Source organism: Arachis hypogaea, chromosome 9 (assembly GCF_003086295.3).
Source record: "Arachis hypogaea cultivar Tifrunner chromosome 9, arahy.Tifrunner.gnm2.J5K5, whole genome shotgun sequence".
Lineage (NCBI taxonomy): Eukaryota > Viridiplantae > Streptophyta > Magnoliopsida > Fabales > Fabaceae > Arachis > Arachis hypogaea.
Genome location: NC_092044.1, coordinates 86163950 through 86184084, shown reverse-complemented (window position 1 = coordinate 86184084; position 20135 = coordinate 86163950). Strand labels below are relative to the sequence as shown.

The window sequence follows — 20135 nt, the reverse complement described above, 5'->3', positions numbered from 1 at the left end:
TCCCGTTAGGTGCAAATCCGAGGTTAGTTAAGACCTGGCAGCCTATAATAGACAAAGTCGAGGAGAAGCTCAGTTTGTGGAAAGCTAAACTTCTGAATAAGGCAGGGAAGTTAGTTCTGATTAAATCAGTCTTAAATAGTCTGCCTGTATATTACTTGAGTCTGTTCAAGATGCCGAAAGCGGTTGCTGAGAAATTGATTTCACTGCAAAGAAGGTTCTTGTGGAGTAAGGACGATGGTAGTAATGGCTTAGCACTAGTCAAGTGGGAAGTGGTGCAGGCCCCGAAAAAACTAGGCGGGTTGGGAGTCGGGGATGCTATGATTCGGAACACAGCTATGCTATTTAAGTGGTGGTGGAGGTTTGCTAAGGAGGACTGCCCGTTGTGGAAGAAGGTGGTTTGTTCCTGCTATAATCTGAATCCTCATGAAATGCTGTCAACTCAAGTGCTACCTACTAGAGGGGGACCGTGGAAGGATATCTGCCAGCTACATATAACGAACACCCAGATGAGGCATAAGATGGTGACAGGCTTATCTATGGAGATTGGCGATGGGCGCCGTACACGGTTTTGGGAAGACAATTGGATGCTTTGTGGGCCTCTAAAGGAGCAGTTTCCTAGGCTCTTCTCTATTTCAAACCAGTGTGGATCTGTTATAGGGGATTGTGGGTTTTGGGACGGGCTAGATTGGATTTGGAATTTTCAATGGAGGAGAGAACTCTTTCAATGGGAGGTGGGACTATTGAGTCAATTACATGAGCCATTGAGACCTGTGCAACTAGTTGTCAACAGAGAGGATAGGATAGTATGGAAATATGATAAACAAGGAATTTATACAACTAACTCAGTTGTTCAGATTTTGCAGGAATCGACACTACCAGAGGAGGTGACAAGCTACAGCTTTACAAAGACTATTTGGAAAGGGCTAGTTCCACCTAGAGTAGAACTCTTTTCTTGGTTTGTCCTCATAGGCAGAGTGAATACAAAAGAACGACTAGGCCGTTTGGGGATCATTAACCAGGATGATAACATCTGTGTTCTATGTAATAAGTATAAGGAGGACATACACCACTTGTTTCTATGTTGTGATTTTACTTGGCAGGTTTGGAGTACTTGGTTGGCGATGATTGGACAACAATGGTCTATCTCAGGATCCATAAGAGAACATTTTCTGAGCTGGACCGAGGGGCCAAGGAGGAGAGAGGATAGAGAGCAACGACTGAGATGCTTCTGTGCGATCGTTTGGAACATCTGGTTGGAGAGGAACAGGAGGATATTTCAGAACAGAAGCAAATGTGTTGAAGATATCACCCACATGACTGTGTTGAGCCATAACGAGTGGAGTGGTGCAGACCCCTTTAGTTGTTGATGGCAATGCCGGAGGTGACAAGGGGGTGTCTTTTCTTTTAAAATTACTATGTTTTATTTTGGTTGTTTATTTTACTGCTCCACTATATTGTGTTGAGCTCCTTCTATTCAAAAAAAAAAAGAAGCAAAATAGAGCAACAGATTTATTTAGCAATAAATCAAATCTTCTAGAATGATTCTTCCTAAGTTTCAGTCTAAAAAAAGGGTAAAAAAAAAAACGAAAATTTCATATTATTTATAACTTGTAAATGCATGAACAATTAAAAACACTATATGCGAATAAAAAATTAACTAATAAAATAATATTATATTATTTAAATTATTTTTAAAATATATTATATATTTTTATATATATTGAAATATATAATATATATTAAAAAATTAAAATTGTATTGATGAAATAACTCATTCTCTCTCTTTTTTTTTTCTCATCACTTTAATTGAATTTATCATTATTAAGAAACCTACAGATCAGAGCATGTACATACACGAACACTAATATACGAGATATATACGACACATAATACCTGGACATACGAATATTAATTTTTTGTAAGATACGAAGACACAATAAATATATATATATATATATATATATATATATTAAATATATTACAATATTTTAATAATATATTGATATTAAAATATAAATTAATATTTTAAATAATTTTAATATCTTTTTTAGTTATATATATAATATTTAAAATAATTTTTTATTTGAATAAATAATAATATATATTATTTTTAAATTTATTTTAAGAATATAAATTAAAAAATATTAAATATTAAGATGTGTTTAAATATATTTAAAAGAATTATTTTTATTTTTTATTAAAATATATTTACTCATAAAAATACACATGTCAAAATAATATCGAATAAGTATTGTATTAAGATATATTAAACATAAACATATTAATATAATAAAATATCTATATTTCATAGAGTAAAACCAGTGATAATTTTTTTTAATTCTACAACAAATATTTGATTTATCTAAATAAATATCGTCCACAACGGATTTATTCTCTTGGCCTTTTATGACTTGGTCTATCAAGCTTGAACTCAACCTTTCAATTAAAGTTCTTCATTTGCTTCTGTTTTACCACTCAAACAAAATCTTATTGGCCTAAAATAAATGAAAAGAAAAAAATAAAATAACTTTTAATGTAAAATTAATTAAAATAATAAATATTTTATTCTTTTAGTAAATAAATATGTGTGCTTGAAGCAATGAAATTCTTTTAGGATGTACTTTTTGAAAAAAAAATGATCAAATTTTAGAAATTATTTTTTATATGGAAATAGAGATGGTGTTTTGGTTGAATATTGACATTTGAAGTGTATAAGAATATTGTGGAAGTTATTCAACACGTCCCCACGTGTTTCAACACGCCCCCACGTGTTGATAAGGATGTTGCCACTTGTCCAACATGCCCCCACGCGTTGCAACACGCTCCCCACGTGTTGATTTCCTATTTGCAAAACCCACCTATTTGTAATTACACCAAATAATTCTATTTTGGGTTAAGTACTGTTTTGGTCCCAAAAGTTTAGCGCCAGAATCGAAATCGTCCCTCATCTAATTTTCGATTTAACATCGTCCATATTATTTTTTTCGTATTAAAATCGTCTTTTTTATTTAAATTTTTAATTTAATTCCTAAACTACCCCTATTCCTATTTTAATAATAAAAGTTATAAAATAAAAAAAAAACAAAATGCGTATTTTGGGAGGGGGGAGAAAATACGTGGGTTGGGGGAGGGTATACGAAGGGGAAGGGGCAGGGGCAGGGGCAGGGGTAGGGCAGGGGAGGGGAAGGGAAGAGGGGGGATGGCACCGGCGCCGGCACTGGCGAAGCTTGGAGCTGCCGTCGCCATCGCCGTCGCCGTCGCCGAAAGAAAGGAGAGAAAGGGATACAGAGAAGCGGAGGGTAGGGAGAGAAAGAAGGGGGAGAAACAGCGAGGAGGGGGAGAGAAGGGGTCCTCGCCACCATCGACGCCGCTCCTCGCTCCTCGCTGACGCCGCTCCTCGTCCTCGTCGTCACCGCCTCACCCTCGCGCCGCCGCCGTGTCCTCACGCCTCGCCCTCCTCGTCGAGCCGTTTCTGCTCTTCCTCCTCTGCTCCTCCTCGCACTCGCCGCCGTGGCCTCGTCGTCGTCGTCGGCTTCCGCTTCGCTGCTCCTCGCCGCCTCTGCTTCTTGCTTCGATTTTTGTTTCTGCTTCGTCTTCTGCTTCTTCTACTTCTTGATTTTTTGAATCTTTGATTTGTTGAATCATTGTTGGTTTTGAGTTGTTGGTTTTCTTGATTTCTGAATTGTTGTTTGCTGTTAATGGAAGAACTTTGCTGATTGATCTCTGTTTGTTGTTTGTTGTTGTGTTGGTGGTGGTGGTTGTGTTGGTGTTGGTGTTGGTGGTGGTGGTGGTGGAGGAGGTAATTATGTTGGTAGTGGTGAGGGTATTTTTGTCCAAAAAAAATTATAAGGACGATTTTAATACGAAAAAAATGTTAAGGACGATTCTAAATCGAAAATTAGACGAGGAACGGTATCGATTTTTACGCTCAACTTTAGGGACCAAAACAGTACTTATTAACCTTTCTATTTTCAAGAAAACACCAATATTTTTTCATATTAAAAAAAATCAGCCACCAAATTTCTTTCCATCTTTTTTAAATAAAACATGTTATTTGTTCACTACTTTTCGGCCACTCTATAAAGATATAATAAAGAGATAATGATACAAAAATAAACATATATGAATACAGAGATAATACAAAGGGGATTTTCTTTTCTTATCGCGATTTCAGCCACTCTAGGAGTTTTTTCATCGCACCACTGCTCCCCTTTCCTTTGATTGCGATTTCTTCTCTTCTCGGCAGAGGGGTTTCACTATATGCACATCACTTCTGTTCTCTTCGATCGCACCACTGCATGCACCTCACTCCTCGCTTTCTTCTCTTCTCCGCGCTTTCCTCTCTTCTACTTTGATAGTGCACTTCACAAAAACTTTTCTCAGCGCTGTTTAATTCTGGTTCTTGTTATCTTAGTATTTTAATTATATCTTAAAGAAAGTTGCTACTTATTGATTCACTAGAATCCACAAACTCGAATGATGTAATTTGTGTTTTATTTACTTCGTATGTTAATTTTTTATTTTTAATTTAATTTTAATTTTTTTATTATCCATTTTTATTTCTAATTTAATTTTAAATTTTTTATTATCCATATTTTAGGTTATTTCAAGCATATCAGAAAGGCCAATTACTCAGAATGGAACAGGTTTCGATCCCTTCAAGGTGCATTTTTTCATATCCATACTTGTAATATAAATTTTTTCAGTGCTTCTAAAATATTTTAAAAATATCATTGTGCTTCACCACATTTTAGTTGTTGCTACACTGCTTTTTTTCTCATCGAAATTCTGAATTCACATTTCAATTCATAGAATTCTAAATTATTTGAAGCAGCAATCTCTCTTTGTTGTTTTTGGTTGTTCATTTTGCATGATAAGATTATATTATTTCCTTTTAGTGTAAGAGCAATAGTTACACTAAATATTCATAGCTATAGAAGTAGAAAAGACCATAGGATAAACTCAAACCAGAATATTTGAAAAAGGTATTATATTTATATTATCTGGCACCTTAATATAAAGTTAGGTCGATAGGGTGTACAAGTTTACACTGACTTAGCCTTGCCATTGTTAGCAATGTGAATAATTCCTTCTTGCCACTACAAAAACAAAAGGGAAAAATCCCATCATATAAATTCATATGATATTTTTATTTCTTGTACTTTGGTGATTATGTGTCAACACTCAATAGAATTATTCTGACCATGTCTTAGTATAAGCTTAATGAGAATGTTATTTGTGTTTTTTTCAAAATTTAAGGATCTTCTTTTGAAAAGGACTTTTTTGTTGTTCTTTCAGAGGGGCTTTGTTGAAGCTGACATTGCTGATGGTCTTTTAAAAATATTTGGTTTGAAGCAAAGATAGCATGCACTATTTGTCATCGTTGAATTGATCTCTGCAAAGCACATTGCTCAGGTATTACTATTTATTGCTGCTTTCATGGTGAAGTTCAGGGGTATTCCCGAATGCAAATGTGGACAGACCATTATGTTGCATTTGTATTGATCTGACAACCTTCAGTTTCTTCTTATATGTTGCTAAGAAAATATGTCAACCTGTTGATTTCTTTTCTTCCTTTGTTGTTGTTGTTGATTTTTTTTCAGGCAGCAGCTATTCGATTAGAAGTAAGAGGTGTTTGATTAATTTTATTATTAATGCTAAAATATTTTATTATCACTTCATTGATTTTTTTAGCCACAACAACAACATATGGTATGAGAACCGAAGGTTCTCAATTTGGTAACAATGTCCAATAAATAAGATATAAGGTTCCGGGACACCAAAGACAATTATAAAACTTTCCACATGTATAAGATTCAAACTTAAAGTAAACTTAAATCATAAAGGGTTATCTATCTTAAGAGATTTCTAACTAACATAAATACCATTATCCCAAAGCCTTCGTCAACCTAACCTCAATGTGATCCCATCGCCACTGCCTACCGAGCCTCCTCAATTCTAGTAGAAAACACAAATAAATGCAAGAATGTAAAACACAGGTAATATACACTTACAGCAAGTAATTCATGAAGCAAGTAAGCATGTTATATATTTAGGCATCGAATTCAGGTTGTATGCGTGGGCACACAAACCAGATTTTTAAGTTTTCTATAACATCACAAAATTCAGTTTTTTGACCTTAACTTCCAACGTCCATAACTTTCTCTACAAAATTCTAATTTCACTCATCTTTATACCATTTTAAATCTCTCTTAACTATGTTTAATTTGAACAAAATTTCACTCAAATCCAATCTCCGAGGACCAAGTTATAACCCACTGTTGATTTAAAACACGATTTTACCAAATTTTACAAATTTTCTAGTTTTCCAAACTCACAAGTCTCGTTTAATTTTAGCCATTCCTAATTCCAATTTTACACATTCATGTACATTACCAATTACACTTCAATCATTGTCCAACCATACAACAACCAACCATTTTGTTCAAAATCACCAACTCTTACCACAATTTCTACTCATAAATTACCATCCTCACAATTATCAATCCAAACGTCAATTATACCACATTTGTACCATTCCAAACCATCAAAATTATTATTCATCAATCTATCACTATCAATTTTCATAAATCTCATCATTTATCCTCAACATCAATAACCATCATCAATCATCAACAACATCATAAATCATCAATAATCATCATCAATTCAATCCTATCCTAAGATTCACTAATCTATGTTTCATGAAACATTACATATTAACTAAAGAAAACTAAAACCATACCTTAACCGATTTCTGCGCAACTAAAAATCACCAAAATTGACCTTCAAACAAGCTTCCAAGCACAAACAGTCCACCAAACTCAATTAAAAAACTCCAAATTGCCAAAACCAACTCCAATAATCACAAATTTCAATCTAACATCATGTAATATACCAAAATCAATCTTAGGGTTCACTAAATAATCAATTCACAAGGCAAAGAGTTTCTTTACCTTATCCAACAGTGATTGGGGCACAAACCAACAATAGCCCAATGCCAGATACCACCTAATCAATAAAATACACAAAATTTACTCAATACCCAAACCTAAATTTTAGAAATTTGTTAGGGCTGAAGAAAGGAGTATGGAACTCGAGTTCTTACCAGCAATGTTTAGCTAGAAATGACGAACTCGGCGAGAGTTTCGCGAGGCCACAAATAACACGCAAATTAGAGTACCGTAACTCAAGTTATGAGGAAAAGAAGAGAAAAATAAATAGTAACAATAGAGTCTCCCCTTTCTTCCCCTTACTAGCACCCCTCACTCTCAAAATGATGAATAATGAGCTAAAATGCTCATTAGGAAGCTTTTATACGTTGGGCTTGAGCCCAACTTAGACCCGATCCAATTGTTTAGCATTTTTGGTTTATTTGGCCGAACTTTGAGCCAAAACCTTTAGAATTAGCGCCGAATTTTTAACTTTAAATATTTTCTTAAATTTTTCTATAGTTTTATTTCCTCTCTCGCAGTACCGGACAGACTTAAGCCGGTACTGCTAGCTAATTTATCGGTACGCATTTCTACGTAATTTTCTGCAGAAAAATACATTTTTCCATTTGGAAAAATCTACTGAATTCAAATCTTACCTTCAAATTTTCAAATTAAGATTTCTAAATTTTTGAACCTATTCCGAGCAATTAAATTTTATTTCTACGTTAATTAATCGGTTAATAATCTCTAGTTCTTACACCTGAAACAGAGAGCATCGTGTCAAAAGAAGAATTGCAACCGCGTTTGAGAGAGAGCGAAGAAGAATTGTGCCGCATCGAAAAGAGAGCGAAGGAGAATTGTGTCGGCGGAGAAAGAGAAGGATAATCGTGCCGCCAGAGAAAGAGGAAAGGAAAAATGCGCTTGAAAGTGAGAATGAGAATGGTGAATTGTGTCTCAGAGTGAGAGTGAGAGTGAGAGTGAGAGTGAGGGAAGGAAAAAAATAAGTTTTAACACATGTAAAAAGTGAGAGTAGGACTTTAATTTTTAATTTTTAAATTTTATATTTGTATACGTATACAATACTATGATTGAAAATAATGACTAAAGATGATATGCATGTAGCACAATTGCTTTTATATACTATAGGAAATATTTCAAGTGCATCGAGAGTATCGGTGTATCAATTATTTTAATCGTTGATCTAAATTATAAAAAATATATATAATATATATTAATTGAAATCAACGGTTAAAACAATTGGTGCATCGATACTCTCCGATACACTTGAAATATTTCCTATACTATAAATAGGGAAAAATACCGTAATAAGCCAATGCCAGTTTGAAGGTACGTAAATAAGCCAAAACGAAAATCGTTTCAGCAATAAGCCAATGGATATTTTAATGTAATTCGAACCAAGCTGGTTCGAACTACAATAGTTAATAAATCGAACCAACTCAGTTCGAAATAGGGTCAGAAAATCTTCAACATAATTCGAACCATTGTGGTTCGAACTCAATATGAACATAATTCGAACAAGGCTAGTTCGAATTATAGATAGGAAAGCGTAGCATGTAAATCGAACCAACCTGGTTCGAATTACCCTTCTCGTGGCTCCATTAGTAATTCGAACCTACCTGGTTCGAATTACTCAAGATTTGGCTATATAAGGAGTTCGAATCAGCCTCATTCGAATCATTCTTCCCTTCCCCTACCCCACCAAATCCCAGAGAAAACGACCCAGATTCTCTCCGACGAAGACCTGAACGAAATACTCTGCTAAATGGGGGATGATCCGGCACGGTTATATCGATTGGACGGAGTCGCTCATATAGCCGGGGTCATCAACGAGGAGGTTAGTACATAAATAACTTCGTACTAGCGGTATATGTGACTTAGTGGTTTTGTTTTGTGTTGTTAGTTGTTTGTGTTAGTGGTTTGTGTTAGTTGTTTTATGTTAGTGGTTTGTGTTAGTGGTTTGTGTTAGTGGTTTAGCTGTGTGGTCCATGTTAGTTGTTTCGCATGTGCTTCTCCTTCATGGAATTTTATGCGGTTTTATTTAGTATGATGTTTAGTTGGTGCTTTATTGTTTTGGTTATCTTTGTTGTTGGTTATGAAGCTGGTTCTAACAATGCGGTGCATGTCACGTGCAGCCCCAGCGATGCATCAGGAGCATGCGGCGGCAGCAGGGCATGCGACTCGATGACAGATACGTTCAGTACTTGCAGATGGCCGGACTATACCATCTTGCAAGGCTGAACAATAGATGGTTTCGGTTAGACGAGGCCCTTGTCAGTGCATTCGTCGAGCGATGGCGTCCGGAGACGCACACGTTTCATATGCCGTTCGGAGAGTACACGATCACACTGCAGGACGTGGCATACCAGTTGGGCTTGCCAGTGGACGAGCGTTACGTGAGTGGCTGCCTATCAGAGTTTCATTTATACATACAGGGTGCCCGTCCAGCCTGGGTGTGGTTCCAGGAGTTGCTTGGAGTGGTTCCACCTCCCAGCCAGGTTCAGAAGTACGCAGTGAACTGCAGCTGGTTTCAGGAGACTTTTGGTGAGTGCCCCAATGGAGCCGATGATGAGACTGTGCGGCGATATGCCCATGCGTACATCATGATGTTGTTGGGTACGCAGTTGTTTGGGGACAAGTCTGGCAACTGCATTCACATCAGATGGCTTCCCTACGTAGCTAGGCTGGAGGAGATGGGTACCTATAGCTGGGGTTCTGCAGCACTAGCATGGTTGTACCGGTGCATGTGCCGAGTGGCGAATAGACATGTGGTCAAGTTAGCGGGCCCACTTCAGCTACTTCAGTCTTGGATCTTCTGGCGATTTCCTCGGTTTAGGCCTTCTGGATATGAGACGTTCAGCTGGCCATTGGCGTCGAGGTACTCTACTCAGCCTTCTCTATTTCATTTTAATATAAATAAATCCATGTTCATTAATAATGTATTAGAAACCCTAAACACACATTTAAGTTGCCATAAGACACATGTATGATGCAGGTGGTCAGGATACAACCCTTCTGGTAGCGAGAAGGGTCCTAGAGTGGAGATGTGGAGGCTGAGGATAGACCGGTTACAAGATAGGGAGGTGAGTACGCTACTTAATAAGTTTCTTTATTTAACCACACTTTATGAGTTGCCCTGACAATGGAGAGTTCTCCGTGCAGTTTATCTGGATGCCGTACAGCACTCCCGACGTACTTCAGGTTGTGCATCCAGAGGTTTTGGAGCCTCGGCATATGGCGTTGTGGCGGTCTATGAGGTCGCTGATAAACCACTATTTTATGGTTTATCTTGTGCTCAATTGAGTGGTTTCTATCTACTCTTTACCCACTTATTCATACTATTTGCATGGTTTTACATTTGCCTTCCTAATTATGTGCTTTGATTGAAAACATGCTTCTTTGATCTTATATTTGCTTATTATTAATCCTCTCTTATTACCATTAGATGCCTTGATATGTGTGTTAAGTGTTTTCAGATATTATAAGGCAGGAATGGCTTGGAGGATGGGAAGAAAGTATGCAAAAGTGGAAGGAATGCAAGAAGTTGGGGAAATTCCTAAGCTGTCCAGCCTGACCTCTCTGCACTCAAACGGCTATAACTTTACCTAGAAAGGTCCAAACGATGCGGTTCTAGTTGCGTTGGAAAGCTAACGTCTGGGGTTTCGATTTGATATATAATATGATATAGTTCCCCTGACGCTAGGCGACACGACTGCGTGATCCATACGGCCGCGTCGCAGTGACGGAAATCCAGCGTGGCAAAATTCGAAACCAGCAAATTCTGGACTGTTTTTGACCCAGTTTGCGGCCCAGAAAACACAGATTAGAGGCTATAAAGTGGGGGAATACATCCATTCATAAGAAGGCTCTCACATTCACAATTTTAGGAGTAGATGTAGTTTTTAGAGAGAGAGGCTCTCTCCTCTCTCTTAGGATTAGGATTTAGGATTTCTCTTAGTTTTAGGAGTGACTCTCAATCCCAGGTTCAACGTTCTTTTACTTTATATTCCTCTTTTTACTTTCAGATGCTTCAATGCTTGTATTAGATATGTTGCCTATTTGGCTTATGCTACATTCATGTTATGATTTTCTTAATTAATATTATTTGAGGTAATTCAGATTTAAGATTGCTTTGCTCTATTTAAGATTGCTTTCAATTTAATTTAGATATTTTTCTCCCTTTTGGCCTTGGTTAAATAATTGGTGACTCTTGAGTTATCAAACTCATTGTTGATTGAGAATTGGAATTCTTCAAGAATTAATTCATCCACTTAACTTACCTTCATAGTTAGAGGTTAATAAAGTGAGAGAAAAATCCAATTCTCATTACAATTGATAAGGATAACTGGGATATGACCTCCAGTCTTCATACCTTGCCAAGAGTTTATTTTACAGTTATTTATTAATTTTTATTGCTTGAAAATATACCTGTGCACATTGCCCAAACTCCAAATTTCTCAAAACCCCAAATTTACAATCTCCATAACCAATAATAAGAACATACCTCCTTGCAATTCCTTGAGAAGACGACCCGAAGTTTAATACTCGGTTATCAATTTTAAAAGGGGTTTGTTACTTGTGACAACCAAAATGTTTGTACGAAGGGATTTCTGTCGGTTTAGAGACTATATCTACAATGCGACTGTTTTTATGAAATTCTTTACTGGCAAAAATCCTAACGTCAAAATGGCGCCGTTGCCGGGGAATTGCAAACATGTGCCTTATTATTGGTTATTGTAAATATTTTATTTTTTGTTTTTATGATTTTATTTTTGTTTTTATTTTTGCTTTTCCATAAATCAAGAGGTTATTTCTTTTAATTTAGTTATTAAAAAAAAAATTTTTCAAAAATTTGTTCTTATTGTTCATCTTGATCTTCAAGTTGTTCTTCACGTTCATCTCGACCTTCAAGCTGTTCTTAGTTGTTTTCTTCGTTTTGATCTAAAAATTTGAAATTTGGTGTCATTTTATTGTTTTTCTCTTTCTTCATTAAATTCAAAAATATTTTTAATTAATTTTTTTCGAAAAAAATTTCATAATTTTATTTTTAAAATTTTTATCTTATCTTATCTTATTTCAAAAATCAAATTTCAAAATTCAAATTTCAAAATTTTTAAAATTTAAATTTAAAAATTTTCAAATTTCAAATTTCAAATTTCAAAATTTCAAATTTCAAAATTTCAAATTTTAATTTTCAAATTCAAAATTTAAATAACCTTTTAATTTAAATTTATTTTTATTTTTAATTTCTATTTGCTACTATGAACTCTCACCCCTTTGCTATGAGTCTGGTTACAATAATGTTGCAGGAAGAAGAAATTACAATGAGAACAGGCATCAAGATTGGAACAATCAAAGATGGGAGGAGCCACAAGGATTTGATCAACCCTCATGGCAACAACCACCTCCAGTGAACTATCAACAACCACCACCATATGCCTCTGAACCCTTTTCCCAACATGACTTTGGACCACCATACTCACAAGCCCCTTTCCACCATTCACCTCCATATGACCCTAACCTTCATCCACCATACCAACCACCTTATGAACCAAATGAACCCTCCTATCTACCCCAAACCTCCATGGAGAAAGCACTTGTCGATCTAAACTCTACTATACAAGCTCTCTTCACCCAAATCAGACCACCAATTACCTTCAACAATCAACCATCAAGCTCTAGTGCACTTCCTTGTCAACCACAGAATAATCTCTCCATCCCATCACCACCATCCATGGAAGAGCACCCACATCCATCAATCCAAGAGCAAGATGATCCCAATTATGCTATTGATATGGAACAGGAAAGAAGGAATCATCTTCGCGAATCCATACTTCATAAAGAGCTAGAGGAGGCTCTACGGATAAGGGTAGGAGAGACCCTTGAAGATGAAAGAATAGTTGAAAGGAGTTGTCATAGAAAGAAAAACATCGAGGATGAGTACGATTTTATACTTAAACAACTGGACAAAGCAGCAATTATTAAAAAGGAAGAAGTGGTTGCGGACTTAAGAGATGTTGTACCTCCATTGGAAAGTCCAGTCACAGAGCCTCCTTCCACGGTGTTTGATGTTGATGTTGAGAAGAGCGTACAACCTCCAAGGCAAATCATGGTTGAAGATTTTGTAGAGGTTGATCAAGAGGTAGAAGATGTCAAAGAAGAGCACAAGGGAGTGGAGCTTGAAATTACCTTGCCAAAGTTGTTCGAAACCCCTCCCCCTAAGTTGCCATCATCCTTCACAACATTCAAGTGGGTAAAATTCATATCCCGTAGCTTTCTAATTCCACTTGAATATGGGCTACTGGAGACGGATGGTCAACTTAGAGCTCTTTGTGGCATTGAGAGTAAAAGGAAGAAGGCCAGTGGTAAGAATTGTCCTGCAAGGTTCATCATGGTTGGTAGCTTTAAGTTTAAGAGTAAAGGTTGGTATAGAGCTCAACTGAATGGGTCTAGGAAGTTGTTTGGCCGCTTACGTGAAAATTCAGGCTGCTTGCCACCCGGAGGGAACAATATTGCTCAACCAAAAGACGGGTGCAAAAGCAAGATCTGGGACCCCGGAATCCATTTTATCAATCACCACTCTTGGGGCCTAGTCACTTGTTTTAACTTACTTGAAGGCTTTCTGCGCCTAGTTTGGGACCCCGGAGGTTACTGGAATCACAAACATTGGTGGAGATTCCTGGATGAGTTCAAACACAAGCCACCATAACAGGGAGCTCACCAAATGTCCAACTTAAGGACTTTAACTAAAAGTGCTAGGTGGGAGACAACCCACCATGGTATGATCGTTCTTTTTCAATTTTATTTCGTGTTGTTTATTTCTATTTTATTTTATTATATTGAACCTAGAGTTTTGCATCACATTCATATTAACACTGCATTTTGCATCTTTTCAGATTAAAAAAAAAAAGCGAGCACGCGACGCGACCGCATCAGCGACGCGTCCGCGTCGCAAGGAAATGGAAGACAATATTAATATAAACAGAGAGTTTCGCATGAGCAGCGCTGGAGGCGTGCCAATGGCACAAATCACTCCACGCAAACGCGTCGCTGACGCGACCGCGTCATATGGGAATAATGGTCTCCCACGCGACCGCGTCACCCACGCGGCCGCGTGACCTGAAATCGGCGTAAAAAGGGTGTATGGCCAAAAGTTGAGCTGGAGTTGGGCTGGACCCGTGCTAGTAGCACAAGCCCTGCCACGCGAACGCGTCACTCACGCATCCGCATCATATTGGAAATAAGGCCACCCGCGCGACCGCGTCGACCACGCAACCGCGTCACCCTGGATTTTGGCAATACTGAGTTTTGAACAGAGAGTTGTGCGACCGTGAGGCTGCACTCGCGCCACTAGCACAAATCACGTCACGCGATCGCGTGCCCCACGCGATCGCGTGCCCCACGCGACCGCGTCACCCACGCGACCGCGTTGCCAGCGTTGCGCAACCTATCCAGCTTAGTGCCAATTTTCTTCTCTTTTCTCTTCTAATCCTAATTTCTTCCTTCTCTCTCCTTTCTCACTTTCTTTTTTCTACTTCTCATTCTTTTTCACTTTCATTTTATTTTATTTAATTTATTTGCATACTTTCATTCATTGCATGTTTTTATTTTTCTAAAGTTATTATTGGTGTTCAAATATTCTTATTCAACTGTTACATCTTTTCTGGTATTTTCTTGATGCTTAGTAACTTGTTATTCTGGATAGGTTATATTATTTATATCAATGCCAATCTTTTATACCTGTATTACTTTTTGCATTGACATGAATTTACATTACCTCTCCTTACCCACACTCTCTTCCCTATTGTTGCAAATGTTTGCACCACTGGTATGCCATGCCTTCTATTGTTTTCTCACTTGCATGTTGTAGCCACCATGTAATTGGGACCCTTATTATCTGGCATTAACCAACCCATGTTTTATTTGTTTTTTATCTTTGCTTTGGGTTACTTTCCTTCCCTTTTTCTTTCAGGATGGCCACCAGGAAGAGAACCGGAAGACGTTTACATGGGAAGACAAACAAGTCCATCAGCTCAATCCTTAAAGAAAAGCATCAGTTAGGGAACATCCCGTCCACCTGCACATCTCAGCATGCACCGAGGACGGTGCAATCTTTAAGTGTGGGGAGGTCGATACCGATCTCCATGGGTTAGTACCTTCTTATCTAAACACCAATGTTTAAATTTTCTTTGTAGATTAGTTGTTGCATTTGCATATTTGTTTGATTTTTGCATATTTTACCACTTGGTTAAAATAATATTTTCTTTTTCAAGAAACCTTTTAAAGTATTTCACTAATTTGAATAAAATTTTTTGTTACACTTATTTGAAGAAATATTATATTGGAACATGGTTTAGAGCTCGAACACACAAAATCTGTGAGATTTTTGAGCCTATTTAATTGGTTGTATTTTATCAACCAATATTTTATTTTTGGTGTGTATTTTTTTCTCTAAAATTGTGATCTTTGTCTTGCTTGATTCTATATTTCCATAGTTTGATGTATGCATACACTTACATGATTGAGGCCTTTGTTTCACTGAACTCACATACCCATATGGCCTTACCTTTCATTATCCTTTGCAAACCAATTTGAGCCTATTATATCCCTTTGTCTTTACTTTAGCACATCATTAACTCTAAGCGGAAAACAATAATGTCCTTAATTTGAATCCTTGGTTAGCTTAGACTAGTGAGAGTGCTCATGAATTAAGTGTGGGGAAAAGTGGGTTTGGAAATATTTGGTTTGAGAATTGAGTATGTTAGAATTTTTTGAAAATGTGAAAGAATGTTAAGAATATGTTCATGTATTCAATACTTTAATCATATGCATTGAGAAAAACAAAAGAAAAATATATATATATATAAATAAAAAATAAAAAAAATAAAGGAGAAAAAGAAAAGAAAAAGAGCAAATAAAAGGGGACAAAAATGCCCCAAGATAAGTAGTGAAAGCAATGCATATGAGTTATACTTGAAATTAGAATGCATGAATATGTGGAAAACATGGTTAATGGATAGTTAGATGTGGTATTATGATTGCATGGATTGTCTAAAGTTAGGTGGAAAGTTTAAGATTAATTAAGGATTCAGATTTTAGTCCACTTGACTAAATACAATCCTACCTTGACCCTAACCCCATTACAACTCTTAAAAGACCTCTTGATATGTGTATTTGTGCATCAAATTTATGTTGATTGTTAGATGAAGAGCAAGCCTTAGAAAGCAAGGATAGTAGAGAATTGAGAGAATCGAACCTTAAACACATGAGTGTTTAGAGTGTATACACTTCCAGTGAGGGTTCGATGCTCAATTCCTTGTTCCCCGCTTTCATGAGCTATTTTCTTCTTGCAAGTCTATTTGTACTTCATTTTTATGATTTGAATTAGTGAAATCCAGTTCATATTTATTCTTGGAGAACTTATTTACTCTTAACCAAGTAAGTAAAAGCATTTAGCATGTAGTTGCATTCATAGGTTGCATTTCATGTATTCTACCATTCCTCTTCATCTTTATAGTTTCTCCTGAGCTTAGCATGAGGACATGCTTTTGTTTAAGTGTGGGGAGGTTGATAAACCACTATTTTATGGTTTATCTTGTGCTCAATTGAGTGGTTTCTATCTACTCTTTACCCACTTATTCATACTATTTGCATGGTTTTACATTTGCCTTCCTAATTATGTGCTTTGATTGAAAACATGCTTCTTTGATCTTATATTTGCTTATTATTAATCCTCTCTTATTACCATTAGATGCCTTGATATGTGTGTTAAGTGCTTTCAGATATTATAATGCAGGAATGGCTTGGAGGATGGGAAGAAAGCATGCAAAAGTGGAAGGAATGCAAGAAGTTAGGGAAATTGCTAAGCTGTCCAGCCTGACCTCTCTGCACTCAAACGGCTATAACTTTAGCTATAGAGGTCCAAACGACGCGGTTTCAGTTGCGTTGAAAAGCTAACATCTGAGGCTTCGATTTGATATATAATATGATATAGTTCTTCTGACGCTAAGCGACGCGACCGCGTGATCTATGCGGCCGCGTCGCAGTGACGGAAATCCAGCGTGGCAAAATTCGAAACCAGCAAATTCTGGACTGTTTTTGACCCAGTTTGCGACCCCAAAAAACACAGATTAGAGGCTATAAAGTGGGGGAATACATCCATTCATAAGGAGGCTCTCACATTCACAATTTTAGGAGTAGATGTAGTTTCTAGAGAGAGAGGCTCTCTCTTCTCTCTTAGGATTAGAATTTAGGATTTCTCTTAGTTTTAGGAGTGACTCTCAATCACAGGTTCAACGTTCTTTTACTTTATATTCCTCTTTTTACTTTCAGATGCTTCAATGCTTATATTAGATATGTTGCCTATTTGGCTTATGCTACATTCATGTTATGATTTTCTTAATTAATATTATTTGAGGTAATTCAGATTTAAGATTGCTTTGCTCTGTTTAAGATTGCTTTCAATTTAATTTAGATATTTTTCTCCCTTTTGGCCTTGGTTAAATAATTGGTGACTCTTGAGTTATCAAACTCATTGTTGATTGAGAATTGGAATTCTTCAAGAATTAATTCATCCACTTAACTTACCTTCATAGTTAGAGGTTAATAAAGTGGGAGAAAAATCCAATTCTTATTATAATTGATAAGGATAACTGGGATAGGACCTCGAGTCTTCATACCTTGCCAAGAGTTTATTTTACAGTTATTTATTAATTTTTATTGTTTGAAAATATACCTGTGCACATTGCCCAAACTCCAAATTTCTCAAAACCCCGAATTTACAATCTCCATAACCAATAATAAGAACATACCTCCCTGCAATTCCTTGAGAAGACGACCCGAGGTTTAATACTCGGTTATCAATTTTAAAAGGGGTTTGTTACTTGTGACAACCAAAACGTTTGTACGAATGGATTTCTGTTGGTTTAGAGACTATATCTACAACGTGATTGTTTTTATGAAATTTTTTACTGGCAAAAATCTTAACGTCAGTCGCTGATCTACTTTACCGTCATAGAGTGGCATCAGATAGATAGGGTTCTTCCGTAGTTTGGAGGGGTGCAGCCCCCTCCGAATCCCGCACTGAACATCGACTTTCTGATGTCGAAGGACGGCAGAGGCAGTGATCGATGGTTTTCGTATGATCTTCAAAAGTGGCATCTGTATTGGGAGTCCCGTGCAGACACGGTGCTGAGGTTTGATGTTGTTGCCGACCCTGGACCATCGCATTTGTTTCTCGAGTGGTGGAGTCAGCATGGAAATAGGTTCTTGTCTCCGGATATGCAGTTGGGGGATCCAAGAGCCGTTCCTATTCCAGTTGAGGCCTCACAGCGGGGTGCCGGGCGAGTTCCTGACATGGATCGTCTTGAGGACGTGCCTGACAGGCGCAGGGTTGAGAGGAGAGCTCGTGTGGGCACACGACGGAGCCAGCGTGAGTGGAGGTGGCTTGATGCGGTTATAGACGATGATGACGATGCTGGTCTGGCTAGAGGCGGACGACGAGGCCAGGGAGGGAGACGGAGAGGGCGTGGTGCCGACGACGATGACGACGATCAGCATGGTCCGGTGGGCGGTGATGGTGCAGGGGCTGTTGCAGTTGGTGGTGTTAGTACCCACGATGGCAGACATGGAGGTGAGTAGTATGGGTCAGGTATGGGTGATGGGGCTGAGCCTGGTGACACTGGACTTGGGCCTGTGCCTCTTGGGGATTACTTCGTTGGTGTACCTGCCCATCACCAGCCTCAGCAGGAGGGTACCCCTTGGGTTATTTCGGGATCACAGTGGTCAGATTTCCTTGGCTCAGATATGCTTGATGCGGACTTCAGGGGTCCACAGTTTCCAACAGATATTACCACCATCATGCAGGAGGACGTGCCGGCCCGGAGGCGTGGTGAGACCTCCGGCACTCAGGCACCCTTAGATGTTGATCTAAACGAGCCTCCTACGGCATCTGTTGGTGATCATTTTAGTTTGGGAGACACCCCACCATCCGCCTACGCTGCGGCATCAGAGTCTGTTGCTGGGTCGTCTGCGGCACCCGTCCATTTTACACCACCTGCACAGCCTGCCCCGGACGAGGACGCCGATGAGATCGAGGATGAGGAGCCATTTATCCGCAGAGGTCAGAGGGCACGGGTACCCCGTCGTTGCTTTACGGGCTCGCATCTGTTTAGATGATTCACTTTTCATGTATTTTCTTCCTTATAGTTCATTCATGTGTAGTTTTATTGTTATTTTAGAGCTGTGTTCCTTTGTTGTTATTTTAGAGATGTTTTCCTTTGTTGTTCGTTCATCGATTTGTACTTTGAAAAAGGATGTTTACCTTTTTTACTCAGTGACATTTTTTTTATCATCGCATCATTAAACAGTCTATTATGTACATTTATTTATTAAATTTTGCATTTAGGGGACTTGTAACAAGACTCAAAGTGAAACATAACATATTCATTATTTAACGCAGCATACACAATACATGAAAGTAAAAAAAATCAACATTAAAACTTAACTAAAATAAGTACTAACGCTAAGAACATGGCTACTAAGGGCCCCCAGTGTGAGACGTTCCACCCAGCTGTGGGCAACTCCGACGTGTGTGTCCGGGTTGGCGACATAGGCCACATCTCTTTGGATGGTTTGGATCTGCCTCGTCCATATTTGTTCGTATCCTGGTGGACCTCAGACGACCCTCTCTCGCACGCCTCTTGTCAGGGTCCGGTATCACAGTGGGCCCGTCGTGTGGTGGCCAGAAACCCTCTGGAATGGGAGGGGTGAATCCCATCCGATACACACTGAATACCGAACTAATCCAGTACACGCTGTGAACATAAGTGGTCCAGTTTACCCGTGAGTAGGCAAAACATGCAAGTGCGTGCTGACACGGGAAATGAAGCGCCTGGAAGTACCCGCAGTCACATGTCCGAGAGACAAGCGATACTCTGTAGCTACCCAATGAGAAGGAACCAGTCGGAGTGGTTTCTGCTACGGTGAACTCGGAATTATCCCTGTCATACAAAGTCACCGTGAAGCACCTCGCCGTCTTCAAGTTTGCCTCAATACACTTCACCAAGTGTTAACTGAATTGTTGTCCGGTTCTCATCTGGGCCTCAGCCTCTTTCCCTTTGCGAACAAATAGTTCGGCAAGCCTTCCATATGTTGCCTTAACCAGTGAGGATACAGGTAGGT

General features: G+C 38.2%; 1 protein-coding gene across 1 annotated transcript; it reads left to right on the top strand.

The window, feature by feature from the left end:
- Positions 1 to 8718: 8718 nt before the first annotated feature.
- Positions 8719 to 10209, top strand: LOC112709289 (protein MAIN-LIKE 1-like). The gene is made up of 5 exons (XM_025761183.1): positions 8719 to 8790; positions 9055 to 9071; positions 9190 to 9831; positions 9949 to 10020; positions 10116 to 10209. Exons 1-5 carry the CDS (start codon positions 8719 to 8721, stop codon positions 10207 to 10209), a joined length of 897 nt encoding a protein of 298 aa, XP_025616968.1.
- Positions 10210 to 20135: the final 9926 nt, after the last annotated feature.